Here is a 13,633-nt window from a genome sequence, read left to right on the forward strand (position 1 = left end):
TCCGTTATAACGCATATTCATAATTCTTGTTATTTAATACTGGTTACAAATTCTCCTACTATAATTTATGAAGAGAATGCTACTTGTGTTGCACAAGTTAGGGGATGATATATTAAAGGTGATAGAACCAAGCATATCTCGCTGAAATTTTTCTATACTCATGAACTCCATGAAAGTTGACAAATTGATGTTAAATAGATTCGATTCATAAATAATTTTGCAGATCTTTTTATTAAATCATTGCCAACGTCAATTTTTGAGAAATTATTATATGGCATTGGTATACGGCAAGTTCACAAGATGCAAGAATGACTAGTTTCAGCAGTGGCTATATGGCTCAATTGAGGGGGAGATATTATGAACTATGCATTGCACTTTTTTTTTTTTGTTTGGTTTTTTCTCACAGGATTTTTTCGGGTTAAAGTTTTTAATGAGGCAATTAATACATCTATAAAAGAGAGAGATAATAATATTTGTGTTCTACACTTTTTCCCTTTTTGTTCGGTTTTTGTCTCACTGGGTTTTTCCAGCTTAAGGTTTTTAATGAGACAATATCATTCAATGCACATTCGGGAGTGTTATGAAATACATGAATGAATATTCATTATATTTATCTTATCTAATGTACTTATTATGTTACATTTATATCATGCCTTATAAGTATATCTCCATATACAATAAATGTTCATCTCCCTATCCAAAACATGCATTATTCGATACATTGATATTAATGATAAGCGGGGTGGTGGGTCATTCGCTAGCGTCGCTTCGGGGTTTACGCCGCTGCGGGTTGTATGGGTTCCCTGGGTATAAAAAAAAAATGATAAGTACATTATTGTTCTCATATAAATAAGAGCTTAGTTTTTGTTGTAAACATAACAATGATATATTGAAAATAAAATTCTCTCCTCTGACTTTCTCCACTATTGTTGGTGTTTACCTGCTTTCTCTTCTCAATATCTTTATTCTCTCTATAATATATTTGCAATACAATATTTTACAATGAGGGAGAATTATTAGCATAGTTTTCCCATTTTTTTATCGCATTGCGAAACCTTTTTCGGGCTGAACCACATAGACTTTTTGGCTTTTTTTTTTTTTTTTTGAGCAAACAGAGACTTTTGTCTTTGCTTTGCACAACTTTCGGTTGAACCGGGCGGTCCGGTTCGACTTCCGAGCGGCTTCATACGGAAAGAGCAAAAGCAAAGAAAAGAATCGACGTCAGGAACCGCGAAATCGCGATCTCGCCATGGAAGGGTCGCGTCGAATTGCATCGTTTACAGAATCGACTCCCATCTCTCTTCCCCTAGATTTCCCTCCGAACTTCCTCCATCTTCGTTCCTTCAAGTTCGTTCCTTCCTCCCTCTGGCATACACCTTCAGCCCAAAGGTAGAATCTTTGCTTGAATTGGTGAGTACCCAGAAGCGCGATTCTTGTCGGGAAGGCTCATCATGGGAGTGGGCATCTCGTTCTTGATCGGGTTGAAGGCCGCGGCTCTGTTCCTGCTCTTCGCCTTCCTCAGAAGCCGCGGCTTCGGGCTGCTGTGCCTCCCGTTCCTGTACGCGTCCCTCGTGTCCCTGCTCGTCTCCCTCGCTTCCCACCCCTCCATCAACCTCCCCCTGCTCCTGGGCAAGAGCCCGGACGGGTCGTTCCCCGTCTGGTCGGTCCTCATCTTCGGCCCGTACCTGTACTTCGTCAGGGCCTTTTCTGCGATCAGGAGGCTGCGGAGCGGGGAGGCCCCGTACACCGAGATCTGCGAGGGTGTCTACGTTGGTGGGTGGCCTTCGTCTCTCGATAAGTTGCCCCCCGGCGACCCCGCGATCGTCGACTGCACCTGCGAGCTCCCGCGGCGGCCGGAGCTGCGTGGGCACGCGTATTTCTGCGTCCCGACTTGGGACACGCGGTCGCCGGGGCCCGGGGAGATCGAGTCCGCGGTGAAGTGGGCTTGCAGGAAGAGGGCTCGGAACAAGCCTGTGTTCATTCACTGTGCCTATGGTATGGAAGGAAAATGGATATCACTGTTAAGCATTATGCATTTTTAGGAGCGGTATATGTTCAACTTTGTCAGAAAGCTTGTTGTGGATAGTGTAGGATCAATTATCTCTCTTTTTTATATCCCAGGATCTAAATTCTAGCACTAGGAATTTTGCTGTTATATAAGTGTTTTAACTGCATGAAGCTCGATCAATGAGTAACAGTGTCGCACAGTTGATGTTCATAGTTTTCAATCAATCATTTTGTTATTTACTCTCCTCAAGTGATTGGGATTAAGAAACTAGTGTGACTAGTATCAAACCTTGAAGCAATTATATGATATCAAGTGGCTATCTCCTCGGTTTATTCTCTTGATGCACGAGCTGTCTATCTCTAAAATCGCATCAAGCACACGGGTCCTATGTGTTAGATCAGATTATCTGAGGATGGCAGTTTTTCCTAAGCTGTAGCTGTCAAACCTGCAGTGCCCCTAAGCTCAAGCTGTTCATTTTTTACGATTTAAGTTGATAGATGTTTTGTTCAAAAGCAGAAAAAGGTCAATATATATGTCTCAGATCTAGAAATCGTGTAAAAACATACTGGCATTATCTAAAGAAAGAAAAGAATATGGAACAGTTAATAGTTGTTCTGAGTCTTATTCTTTTTATTAGTTCAGATTTGAGCATTGTTATATTTAATGTTATTGAAGTGTTGGTTACAAAATGTTCATAGAAATACTTGAGCAAAAGATGATATCTCCATGTTGAGATCTAACAACTTGTTTGTGTAATTGCTTGTCTTTTGCGGCTCTGCATGTACTCTTTAGTAACTATTTGAGTCTAATTGATTACTTTGGGATGCATCAATTAGCATGACATACTAGAATTATGTGGTCAGACACAAGATAAAGAAATTTGAATGCCTGATTTGAGTATAGAGGGAAGTTATGGAAATCGGATTCATACATGTCTTGCATCATAATGTCATTGGACGAAGAGATATGGGGATAAGTTTTCTTACTAGTGGGATGAGATGATATATTTGGTGCTTGAATATTTGAGACAACAAATTTAGTTATCTCAACATGTCACATGAGACCTTGATAATGTGGTTGAATTAGAGATATTATGATGTTAAGCATTACATAGCATTGTCACTAGAGGAACATCTTGATCTTGCTATTAAGGAGTTGTTGGGAGTGTCATTCATGGGACAGATATCTTCCTTAAACTCAGAATTTTGGTTTTTGACATTACTGAGGAAGATGATTTTGTCTAGATGTACATCATCTCTTGTTAAGTTTTTTGTTCAGGTTTTTTCTTCTGTTGGCACTTATTAAGCCAAACTATTTGCATCTATTTGTGAAAAGTTTCTCTTCAAACTGATCTCCAGGTCATGGAAGGAGTGTGGCAGTATCATGTGCTCTGCTAGTGGCTCTTGGGGTTGCAGAGGACTGGAAAAATGCGGAGAGGATAATAAAGGAAAGACGTCCTTATATTCGGATGAATGGACTCCACAGGAAGGCATTGGAAGAATGGTCAAAGCATCGGTTGTCTGCTCCCAAGAAGACCGGATTTGGAGAAATAAGATCCACGCTCTCCTCAGGTGAATCCAATTATTCTTGATCGGACACATCTGAATGCACAGGACAAAATCTTGTTTAGGAGCTTTTCCCAGTTAAATTCGTGCTATATTAGAGCCTCTTTTCTGTGACAGTTGGCGTTTCTCCAATTGCCTTGGAAATATACTCTCCTATTGTTGGAGCGGCTCTGCAACATTATCAACCGGCTCTGTGTTTTCATGTGTTGTATGGTTTTTAATGGTTTTTTATGTATGCAATAACAGAGCTTTTGATTTAGCCAATTCTGACTTGATAAACACGGGAAACAGACGCGACTTTAAGTGCCACTGACATGGCAGCCTAGTGACCTGGGGTTGGGGGCAGGAACAGGAACAAGACCTCTTGTCAAACCACTGGAAGTCCCAAAAAAGAGAAATTTGCTTGTGAACCGTACATTTGCTCAGGAGCTAGAAGAAAATGAATGCCGTAAAAATCTGAGTTGAAATTGCGGGTTTTGAAATCCGTTTGTAAATTTTTGATGCGATGGAAATTTTCTGAATGTACGAGCAATCAATGCATATAGATGCAAATGATCCAGTGAAAGTAAGAATTTCCAGGAACATTTCGTTTCTAAACAGAATAGTAGTAACTGGTCCAAAGGAATAATCAGCTACAATGGGGCGGAGACATGGCCCCAGCTCCTACAGGGGCAGCAATGGGAAATTTCTCCCAAGGGGTAAAAAGTTGACGGGGCAATGCAGCGTGTTGGTAGAAGGCCCACAGGTCATACTGTCTTGAGTAGTAATTCCTTATTATAGAAATTTTCATATTCCCATCACTTTCTAAACATGCTAGTAAGTCAAGGATTTGTCCAATCGTCTAAACGAAAAATACATCTGCCGGTCACTTGAGGCTAGTTCACATGATAAGGGGCGAAGGCATCTGGCCATCTCTTGAATTGCACGTCATAAATCACATTACTTTCCGAGACACTATATTCAGACTCTGGATTTTTTTTTCTTCAAGTTATTGGTATCTAGTATCTACCTACCAATTAGGAATTTTGCATCGCAGTTATTACACGTTGAAGCAACCCCGCTCTTGATGTTGTGCCAGAAGGTAAAGCGGAATTGAGATGACACAAGCAACACCGATCGTCTATACACAACCAAGAGCATCGGACATTTTTCTCTCTGATGACAAATCGGTATACTCAAATCATATTCTCACTGTTCTTGATGAACGGAGTGTTCATATGAATCTGCAAGATTCTGAATCCCATAGCCTATAATGCGAAAAGAACCTGCTTGAATTAAGACACATTTCACTGATCTGTGAAAATGGACCCATGTTCAGAATACCCTATTTACCAAGATTATATTGAGGGACAAACAGACATAGGAAGTATAACATCAAAGGTCATGTTAATTACACTAAGAAAACAAAAGCACAAATGAGAATATGACCACATCGCACAACTCTGCCTGTTATTTACGCTGTGGAAATGCACATCTGTTCATGAAGCCGGTATACACAGAAGTTGCCCCAAGACAAAAGATCTTCAGACAAACAAAAGATTTTGCAACCTTCCCCCAGAATAAAAGGGACAAAAGAGGAAGCGATGCTATTTATTTCAGCCAGGATCTAACAAACAGTGGTTAGCTGAATATTTTCCATTGACAGGGACAATAGGTTTTCTCCGTGTTCTAATATATGCTTCAGTCATGACATTTATTTGCAACATCCTCAACTGCCTCCACGTTTAGCTGCGTCTGAATTACTTGTCGTCATGAAGGACTCCCCACAACCGCATTGCCCTTTAGAATTTGGATTGATGAAGATGAATTCAGACCTGCAGAGAAGCTAGTCAACACTGGGAGGCAAAATAAAGGAGTATATAATACAAAAAGATCATTACAGACAGAAATGTAACAAAAAATCTCTATAACTTAACCTACTGCACATACAGTTAAAGACTTTTTTTCCACGAGTATCTAGATGCACATCGACTAACACTACCACTTATTCAATGTTTCTTCCATCAAAAGTATAAATTTATGTTAGGACTAGAACCTAGAAACAACTTCAACAGACATAATGTGCAAATAAAGTTGCTGCTAAAGTAATTTCCTTTTCGCCAGATAACATTGAATCTAGACTGGAATATAAGTTGTAAATTACGGAGAGTTGAATAAATTTTGGGTGCTCAATTCATATATGAACTATGGAGAGAAGAAATTCTTGTACATGGTAGGGGAATAGATGGGATGCATGGCAGTTACCTGAGCTTGTCATCTACAAAGTCCATCTTAGTTCCAATAACATGCATCAGAGCCTTTGGTTCAACCAAAATCTTAATGCCCTTGTCTTCAACCAACTCATCAAACTTCCCTTTTGAATCTGAAAATTAGTAAATAAAATTTCCTCCAGTAGATGAGTAATCAATATATCAGAAAAGAAAAGACACTAAGAGCATCAATCACTAGCCTGAAACTCACAAGGTATGGTTCATCTACTTATTTCCGTGTTTTGGGGTCCAGGTATACATGGACAAGCAGATCTCAATCTGTGATTATTTTTCCTATCAATGTTTATTCTGTCTCATTACACATCATGAAAAGATGGTTAACCTTTACATTTTTTCAGTATAAATGTAAACCAGCATCCTATACAGAAATTTAAGGTGACCAAGAACTTCACAGGACAACTCTCTGACAGCCCTCTTGCCATATGAGACAGTAAGTATTCGCACCCTCTCAGATATGAACATAGGCAAGTGGTAATGGCCAGAGATGAATTGGCTAACAGATGTGACTGAAGAAGGATAAATTTGTTAAAGAATCTAGTCCCTGCTTTGGCATGCTATCACAAAACAGGAGCTTAACAAATATAGACAGATGCAGTTGCATTCAATCTGGAAAAAAATTTGAAAAGTTTTGGACTCTTGTATCTTAACCACAAAAACAACACAAAGCAAAAGTTACACTAAGGCATTCTGATTCCTGAGAATATTTCATAATCACCTACAATGTAAAAGTTTTGTTTTCCACACTAAGCAACATTAATTAAGCTTTTCCAGCTTTTGACCCAAAAATTAAAACTGGTCACCAAATTTACTAAAAAATTTCACAAATCAAAGCCAAACCCAAAGTTAACACCCAGCAAACCAAAAACAACAGTAACTGTTTAATTTTTTTTTTTTTTTGGGTAAAAAATTAACTATTTAAATTACCAACCAACGAATTGACCTTTTGTATTTGGGCAAATATCATAAAAACCCTAAACAATACCTACTATGACACAAACACTTCAAATACATGCGTGACATATATACCCTCTATTTCAATTCCATCTAGAGTATATTTGTCACACTAGTATAACTTCAAGGTTTTTTATGACCAAAAAAAAAGTTTGGTGTATTTGTGTCACAATGGGCGAGTTTACAGTTTTTGGTGACAAAAAAAAAAAATTCAAGATATTTGTGTCACAATAGGCATAGTTTGGGGTTTATAGTGGTATTGACCCTTCGTATTTTCTTCAAATTGGACAGGACCATTTCTCTTTCCGTTTTAGACATACCTCAAACCCTTTATGTCACAATTAAAATCTAAAGGATTTACTTTTGGGACAGCATTATGAGAAAGTCAGAAAAGTGAGTTGGAAATGCAGTTGCTCCTAAAGAAATCAATTTTACCAGGAAAAAAACCCACAAGTGATGCACTCAAGTCCAAGCAAGCACAAAAACCAGGGAAAAATATCACAGAAGAGCAGTTATGAAGCCCAACCTTGGGCGTCAAATTGAATTGTAAAACCACATGGACAATGATATCAGCAATTTGACATTTTCTAGACAACTAAATAAGTTTCAACCACTTCAAATGAGGTCAAGTGATTCCTCTATGAAGTTGCAATCTATCAAGTAAAATATGATAGCAGCATGCCTATTCCACTAAAATATAAAGAAATAAGATGCAAATGCGGAATTTAGTTCATCATGTCATGAAAGTTTAATGCACTTGATTTATTTCTTTTTATGAGTTAGTAATCTGATGAGGAAATTGAGTACTCTAATGATGGTTTTCACACAAGAGCTTTATCATCATGTGACAAAGTATTACAGAACAACGTAAACGACCAAAAATAATAGTCATAATAACTTGCTAGATATGTCATTTCAAATTTTGATAGACTCCACTTGAAAACTATGAGATTGCTGCTACTCTGGATTGATAGGTAGATACCTCATCAGCATCATCAACTGACTTCTATTAAAACCAATTACATGATGCAGATACACGCTAGAAGCATGCTTTGGAGAATGCTAGTTGTTGGATCGGTATGCAAACATCATCAGTTTTACCATGTAATTTAGCAAATTGAAACTGCATGCCATTTGACATATCCAATTTTGCACTACCTGGGCTACCCACTCAACATACAGTCGCACCTCAACCCACACAATATTCCCAACAGGTAAACACAATATCTTATGGTGATTCACTCGATCTCAAAACAGGGGCATCTAATGATAGTTTGTACCATAATTCAACCGCAGACCCTGCAGATGCATACTTCCTGATTCATCATGCCATCGCAACCCATCCTAAAATTTGTCCTGCCCGTCTCTCAATGCCACAAGTGCACACGACCATACGAATCAACAACCCTAAAATTGGTTCAGGAATGTTCTTACATCGAATTTGACAGACCACAAAGCCCACGGAAACTGAAACCTCCCGAAATGCATTACTCAATCCACGAAAAAAAAAGAAGAAGGAATTGCAGCAAAAGAATTGCAGCACAAGCGAACACAAAACTCGTCCTCCGTAGAAACCCAACCTTATCCAGATTCCAACATAAGCAGATCAAAATCGGTAGGAAACAATCCGAAAAAATGAACCCAGAATTTCGGGAAACACGAATTTGCTGAAAAGGGCTACCTGCGTAATTGAGGGTGTAGGACAGGCCGTTGCAGCCGCGAGCCTTGACGCCGAGCCGGAGGAAAGGGCGCTGGCGCTGCTGCAGGAGGTGGCGGATCCTGGAGGCGGCGGCGTCGGTCACGGTGAGGACCTGGCGGCGCGCGGCGGAGCCGAACCTATCCGCAGCCGCGGCCAGCTTCGAGGCCGAAGGAGCCGCCATTTCCCCCCGATGCTCGCTCGCTCGCTCGATCGCCGATGAGAAATTTTGAGGCGGAGACGTTGTCGCGTGCGAGGACGAGAAACTCACACTGTCTGAAAATTAACTTCCGACCGGGGAAAATATGTTCCAGAAGGTGATCAAATGACGCACGGGAACGATCGCGTGATTGGCACGTGCTACCCTCTCCATTTCTTTTTATTTTATTTTTTCCTTTTTACGGGACAACCGTTTTTTTTTTTTTCCCTTTATGTTGAAGAGTGACGACCAATTCATTTACTTTTTTTGTTTTGTTTTGATGAGTTCTGAATTAGGACTTAGGAGACTAACTCACATGCAATCAATATTTCACAAGATCAATCTTTCTTCTCACTTAAAATTACTACGTAGAAAAGCAACTTTTCAAACTTCATCTATTTCATTTAAAATGAATAATTTGAAAAAATATTATTTACATCACTTGAAATAATTAATTAATAAAAAATATTTTATTATCGATAATAATTTATAACTAAAATTTTGTTTATTCGTTTTTATAAGTATTATAAACGAGCATTTTAGGAAAATACATTTCAAACATTTAAGGTTTTTACAATATAAAAAAGATTTAGAAAGTACTTTTAAAAAAATGATTTCTCTGTCTTTTTTGTTTTGTCTTAAATAATTTCTAGGATAGTCTTATTTTCTTTCACATATTATGTTTATAAATATAAATTGATAATAAAATATTTTTATTAACTCATTATTTTCGCGAAAAGGGTGAATCAAAGGGAGCCTCAGTCCTATCATTTTAATTATGATGCCAATTCAATAAACGCGAAAAGCATAAATGGAATTTGTAATTTAATGTATCTCCAGTTAAGCCATCAAATGGGGGAAACAAAGCATTTTGCAATGTCCTCGTATGGCGAGATCAGTAAATCACTCTTTCTCCAGGCGAGAATCAATAATGTCGATTGTTGCGCGCTCGTAGATGGACATCGTGAAGCCGCAGGTTGCTCGAACGACTGACGAATGTCGTCAGTTCGATCCGGCTGTAATGGCAATCCTTCGAGGCGCAATTTCAAATTGCAACGAGGCGGTGTTGGTTTGCTCAGAACGAAGATGCCAGGATCAAGTTGTGATGTGATGTGATTTTCTAGCTGCTGCTCGTCAGCTCGCGGATGTGATCTCGAGTTTGCTCGTATGCTGTTTAGAACAGGAACCCATGTCCCACCGCTTCCAGCCTCTTCAGAACTTTGACTGGTCGAGTTATGCGCGGGCGGTGCTGGTACAGACATTTCTGCTCGCATCGTCAGCTCCCAGCGGGGAGAAGCAGAGAACCCAAGTCGGGGTCCTCGAAGGAAACTTCACCAGCGGGAGAGAACGAGCGGCAGCGACGCGCGACGACTGTATCAGAGAACGCGGATGTGAGAAGGTGGAACATGGCCATCACTGCCCACATGCGTGACGGCCAGTGCGAGCTGGCTCTTCGCATCTTTAACTCGATGCCCTGTCGGAGCATTGTCTCGTACAACGCGATGATAACAGGGTACTGGCAGAACGGCCGGTTCGGTCTTGCTAGAGAGATGTTTGATAGAATGCCGGAGAGGGATCTGGTTTCTTGGAATTCTATGATTAGTGGGTACATGAGGAATGGAGATGTTTCTGCTGCTCGCGTGTTGTTTCATCAAATGCCTGCGAGGGATGTTGCTTCTTGGAATGCGATGTTGTCGGGTTATGCGCGAAATGGACTAGTGGATGAGGCCAGAGAGGTCTTTGATGAGATGCCTTGCAAGAATAATATATCTTGGAACTCGATGCTTACTGCATTTGTAGAGAATGGTAGGATGGATGAAGCGCGTAGGTTTTTTGAGTTGAAGACAGATTGGGAGGTGATTCCTTCAAATTATCTGATGGCTGGGTATGTCAAGAGGAGGATGTTGGTTAATGCAAGACAGCTTTTTGATTGGATGCCTTTCAAAGATGAAGTTTCCTGGAACACTATGATTGCAGGTTACGCACAGAATGACGAGTTGTCAGAAGCAAGAAGATTGTTTGTGGCCTCACCAGCTCGGGATGTATTTGCATGGACAGCTTTGATGTCTGGATATGTGCAAAAGGGAATGATGGATGAAGCAAAACGTATTTTTGATGTGATGCCGGAAAAGAATAGTGTCTCTTGGAATGCAATGATTGCGGGGTATGTGCAATCAAAGGAAATAGACAAAGCGAGACAGTTGTTTGAGGTGATGCCTTGTCGAGACATCAGTTCTAGGAATACAATGATTGCGGGCTATGCTCGGAGCGGTGACATTTCCAAAGCTAGATGCATGTTTGATCGGATGCCTCAGCGTGATTGCATCTCTTGGGCTGCTATTATTTCTGGGTATTCTCAAACTGGGCATTTTGAAGAGGCTTTGCAGCTGCTTCTAGACATGAACAGGTATGGAGAATGGCCAAACAGATCGGCTTTGACTTGTTCTTTAAGTTCATGTGCTGAAATTGGAGCGGTGAAATTGGGAAAGCAATTGCATGGATACCTGATAAAGGCAGGATACGAATCTGGATGTTTTGTGGCGAATGCACTTCTTGCAATGTACTGTAAGTGTGGAAATATTGAAGATGCTTACGAAGTGTTTCATGGTATAGCAGAGAAGGATTCTGTCTCGTTGAACATCATGGTTGCTGGTTATGCAAGGCATGGACTTTTAAAAGAGGCTTTGGTTATTTTTGAGTCAATGAAGGCAGCAGTTATTGAACCAAATGATGTCCCACCGTAAATGATGCCCTCTTTATTTGAGTTTATAGCTTCATCCTAGTACACCTTAAATCTTCAAAATTAAAACAGGTATTACAGTCAATGTCGAATGAATGAGGCTCTTTTTCAAAGTAAAACAAGGTGAAGAGAATCGGTTGACACTACTAGGATTCAAGCTCTTTAACATCGGGATACCTAGAATCCTTGATGGGGAACGTATAGGGTTGGCTTCGGTTGTGGGCCTTACATTGTGTCTCTATTTTTTATTCTTACTTTGTTATCACTTGAACCCAACCCATTAAAAACTTAAAACTAGGAAAGAACAATTGGTCATCCTCTGCCCCCTCCAGACTCGGACTCCTGCCGTGTTGAATGAGGAGCTGACACACACATGATGTCCCTATGCTATGTCCTCTAAAAGGATCCTGCTCTTATAGCGGCTACATGGCCTATGAGAGAATTCATTTCTTGATTTCCTGAAAGATGGAATAATAAGAAGACATTTAGAAAGAGAGGGCTTGAAAGGGGGGTAAGATGAGCTATGAGGTAGCATTTGATATGTAGAAGATTTATTCTGTCAATTGAGAAATTTTGGAGTAATTTTGAATCCTTTTCTGTTGTATGTCATGGTCAAACTTTTGATAAGGTAACCTGTATCTTCTTGGAATTATGATCACTTAAGAGATTTCAGGATTTCTTATTTGCTGAATCTCCTATGGTTCTTGACTTGGACAATAACAGGACAGATTGAGAGAACAGTCTCTTCAGTCTCGTTAGCAAAGACTCTTCTGCTGAGGAGCATGAGCTCCCCATAATCATACTTGTGTATTTGCAAGCAAGCAGGGAGGTAAAAGCAACTGTTTATTACTGTCTTAATCTGGCTGTGGCCTCTATTCACGACCATTCAACAGCACAACTGAGGGTTGGCTCCAACCACCCAAAACAGTAAACATGGCTCTTCAGTATATGAGGTTCTTGGTAAGCTAATGTTCAATCTTTTCCCATTTTTTTATGTAGACATAACAAAATACAGAGTATTGATCTCTAGTGTGCAGTATCCTCTTGCCTTATCTTCTTTCACAAGGAGCTTTAACTGATCGAGGATTGAATGAAAGGGATTCGGGTCTCTCATAAGTAACAGTCTCTGCAATGTAGTCCTAAAGCAGAGCAGAATTCAGTTTCACTTCCAGATAGGATTTTTGGTTTATAAATCTCTCTCTATGAATGGTGTGGGAAGACGTAATTGGGATCTTTCTTATTAAGAAGAAATGACAAATAGTTAGAACTGAATGCAAATTAATGCAAAATGCCTCTCTGATTGGTAATTGGAGCTAAACTTACTGCGGTATCACTGCACAATTCATTGTCTCTGTGAATGTAAATGATGCAACTGCTTACCTCTGTGGACGAACCTAGTGTCCAGGATCACTCATTAGGAGATAGTATTGTCAACACTAATCTATGACAGGTGGAGGTATGCACATCTGCCCTTACTCGTTCATCTGGCTAAGAAAGGTTAATGTTGCAGCGCTCCTGGTGGGGGAGAAACATTTGATAACATCATTTCTCTTACTTATTCTGCGACCGACCAGGGTTCGACCATCTATCTGAATAAGGAAAATGATTTGTCTTCCGACTCTAAGAGTATCCGAAATGGTTCTGAATGTGACCCATGTTGTCGTCAAGTATCGGGAGTGCGGTTGAATGGTATTCAGAAAGAGTTCAACTTGATTGGTCGGAGGATGCATCATTGCTCTTCGAATAACCTCGATCTGGCAATCCAACATTTGCATCGATGGGCTTGTCTTACGTTTGTTCAGATTGTTTGACTTGCGTCGAGATACCAATTTACTACTGCTGTCGCCATCTCTACTTCCTCGCCGCCCTTTTTTGGCCGCCGACAATCAATTTACCGCGGCAATCGCCACCAATTCATTACCTCTGTAACCGACCACTCTCTCATAGGATAGTTTAAAGACACTAATTCGGTGGAAGTACTTGTACTACCAATCAGATTATTCACTTGTAATTAGCTGACTCTCTTTAGCGGGATTTCAATTGAGATCGCACTGTGCTGCAATATTTGAAAGGGAAATTTTGCTTTTATTGAGTTTTATATCGAAACAAATATTGTTAGCCTTAGCAACTGTTCAGATATCTTTGATTTTTTAGCTTTTTATTGTGTATTCCTTTTCATGTAGTCGTTTGGAATTTGATTTTTG

The 13,633-nt window shown here is 39.9% G+C and overlaps 3 protein-coding genes across 3 annotated transcripts; 2 read left to right on the forward strand and 1 right to left on the reverse strand.

The window, feature by feature from the left end:
* The first annotated feature begins 1,230 nt into the window (after window positions 1-1,230).
* Window positions 1,231-3,837, forward strand: LOC104421125 (uncharacterized protein YnbD). The gene is made up of 2 exons (XM_010032968.3): window positions 1,231-1,995; window positions 3,367-3,837. Exons 1-2 carry the CDS (start codon window positions 1,452-1,454, stop codon window positions 3,597-3,599), a joined length of 777 nt encoding a protein of 258 aa, XP_010031270.2. The 5' UTR covers window positions 1,231-1,451; the 3' UTR covers window positions 3,600-3,837.
* Window positions 3,838-4,981: 1,144 nt separating this feature from the next.
* LOC104421126 (iron-sulfur assembly protein IscA-like 1, mitochondrial) lies at window positions 4,982-8,783 on the reverse strand. Its single transcript, XM_010032969.3, has 3 exons — window positions 8,476-8,783; window positions 5,818-5,935; window positions 4,982-5,387 (listed from the first exon to the last, which is right to left on the reverse strand). The coding sequence occupies exons 1-3, from the start codon at window positions 8,672-8,674 to the stop codon at window positions 5,282-5,284; spliced, it is 423 nt and encodes a 140-aa protein (XP_010031271.2). The 5' UTR covers window positions 8,675-8,783; the 3' UTR covers window positions 4,982-5,281.
* Window positions 8,784-9,519: 736 nt separating this feature from the next.
* LOC104421127 (pentatricopeptide repeat-containing protein At4g02750) lies at window positions 9,520-12,759 on the forward strand. The gene has a single exon (XM_010032971.3). It carries the CDS (start codon window positions 9,925-9,927, stop codon window positions 11,431-11,433), a length of 1,509 nt encoding a protein of 502 aa, XP_010031273.2. The 5' UTR covers window positions 9,520-9,924; the 3' UTR covers window positions 11,434-12,759.
* Window positions 12,760-13,633: the final 874 nt, after the last annotated feature.

Source organism: Eucalyptus grandis, chromosome 1 (genome assembly GCF_016545825.1).
Source record: "Eucalyptus grandis isolate ANBG69807.140 chromosome 1, ASM1654582v1, whole genome shotgun sequence".
Taxonomy (NCBI): Eukaryota; Viridiplantae; Streptophyta; class Magnoliopsida; order Myrtales; family Myrtaceae; genus Eucalyptus; species Eucalyptus grandis.

What these genes read in the sequence shown, in the direction of transcription:
- LOC104421125 (XM_010032968.3), top strand. Translation starts at nt 1,452, where the DNA reads ATGGGAGTGGGCATCTCGTTCTTGATCGGGTTGAAGGCCGCGGCTCTG. An exon ending in GTTCATTCACTGTGCCTATG is followed by an intron (nt 1,996 to 3,366) that starts GTATGGAAGGAA and finishes ACTGATCTCCAG; the next exon opens with GTCATGGAAGGAGTGTGGCA.
- LOC104421126 (XM_010032969.3), bottom strand. Translation starts at nt 8,674, where the DNA reads ATGGCGGCTCCTTCGGCCTCGAAGCTGGCCGCGGCTGCGGATAGGTTC. An exon ending in CTACACCCTCAATTACGCAG is followed by an intron (nt 5,936 to 8,475) that starts GTAGCCCTTTTC and finishes ACTAATTTTCAG; the next exon opens with ATTCAAAAGGGAAGTTTGAT. An exon ending in TTTGTAGATGACAAGCTCAG is followed by an intron (nt 5,388 to 5,817) that starts GTAACTGCCATG and finishes GCTTCTCTGCAG; the next exon opens with GTCTGAATTCATCTTCATCA.
- LOC104421127 (XM_010032971.3), top strand. Translation starts at nt 9,925, where the DNA reads ATGCGCGGGCGGTGCTGGTACAGACATTTCTGCTCGCATCGTCAGCTC.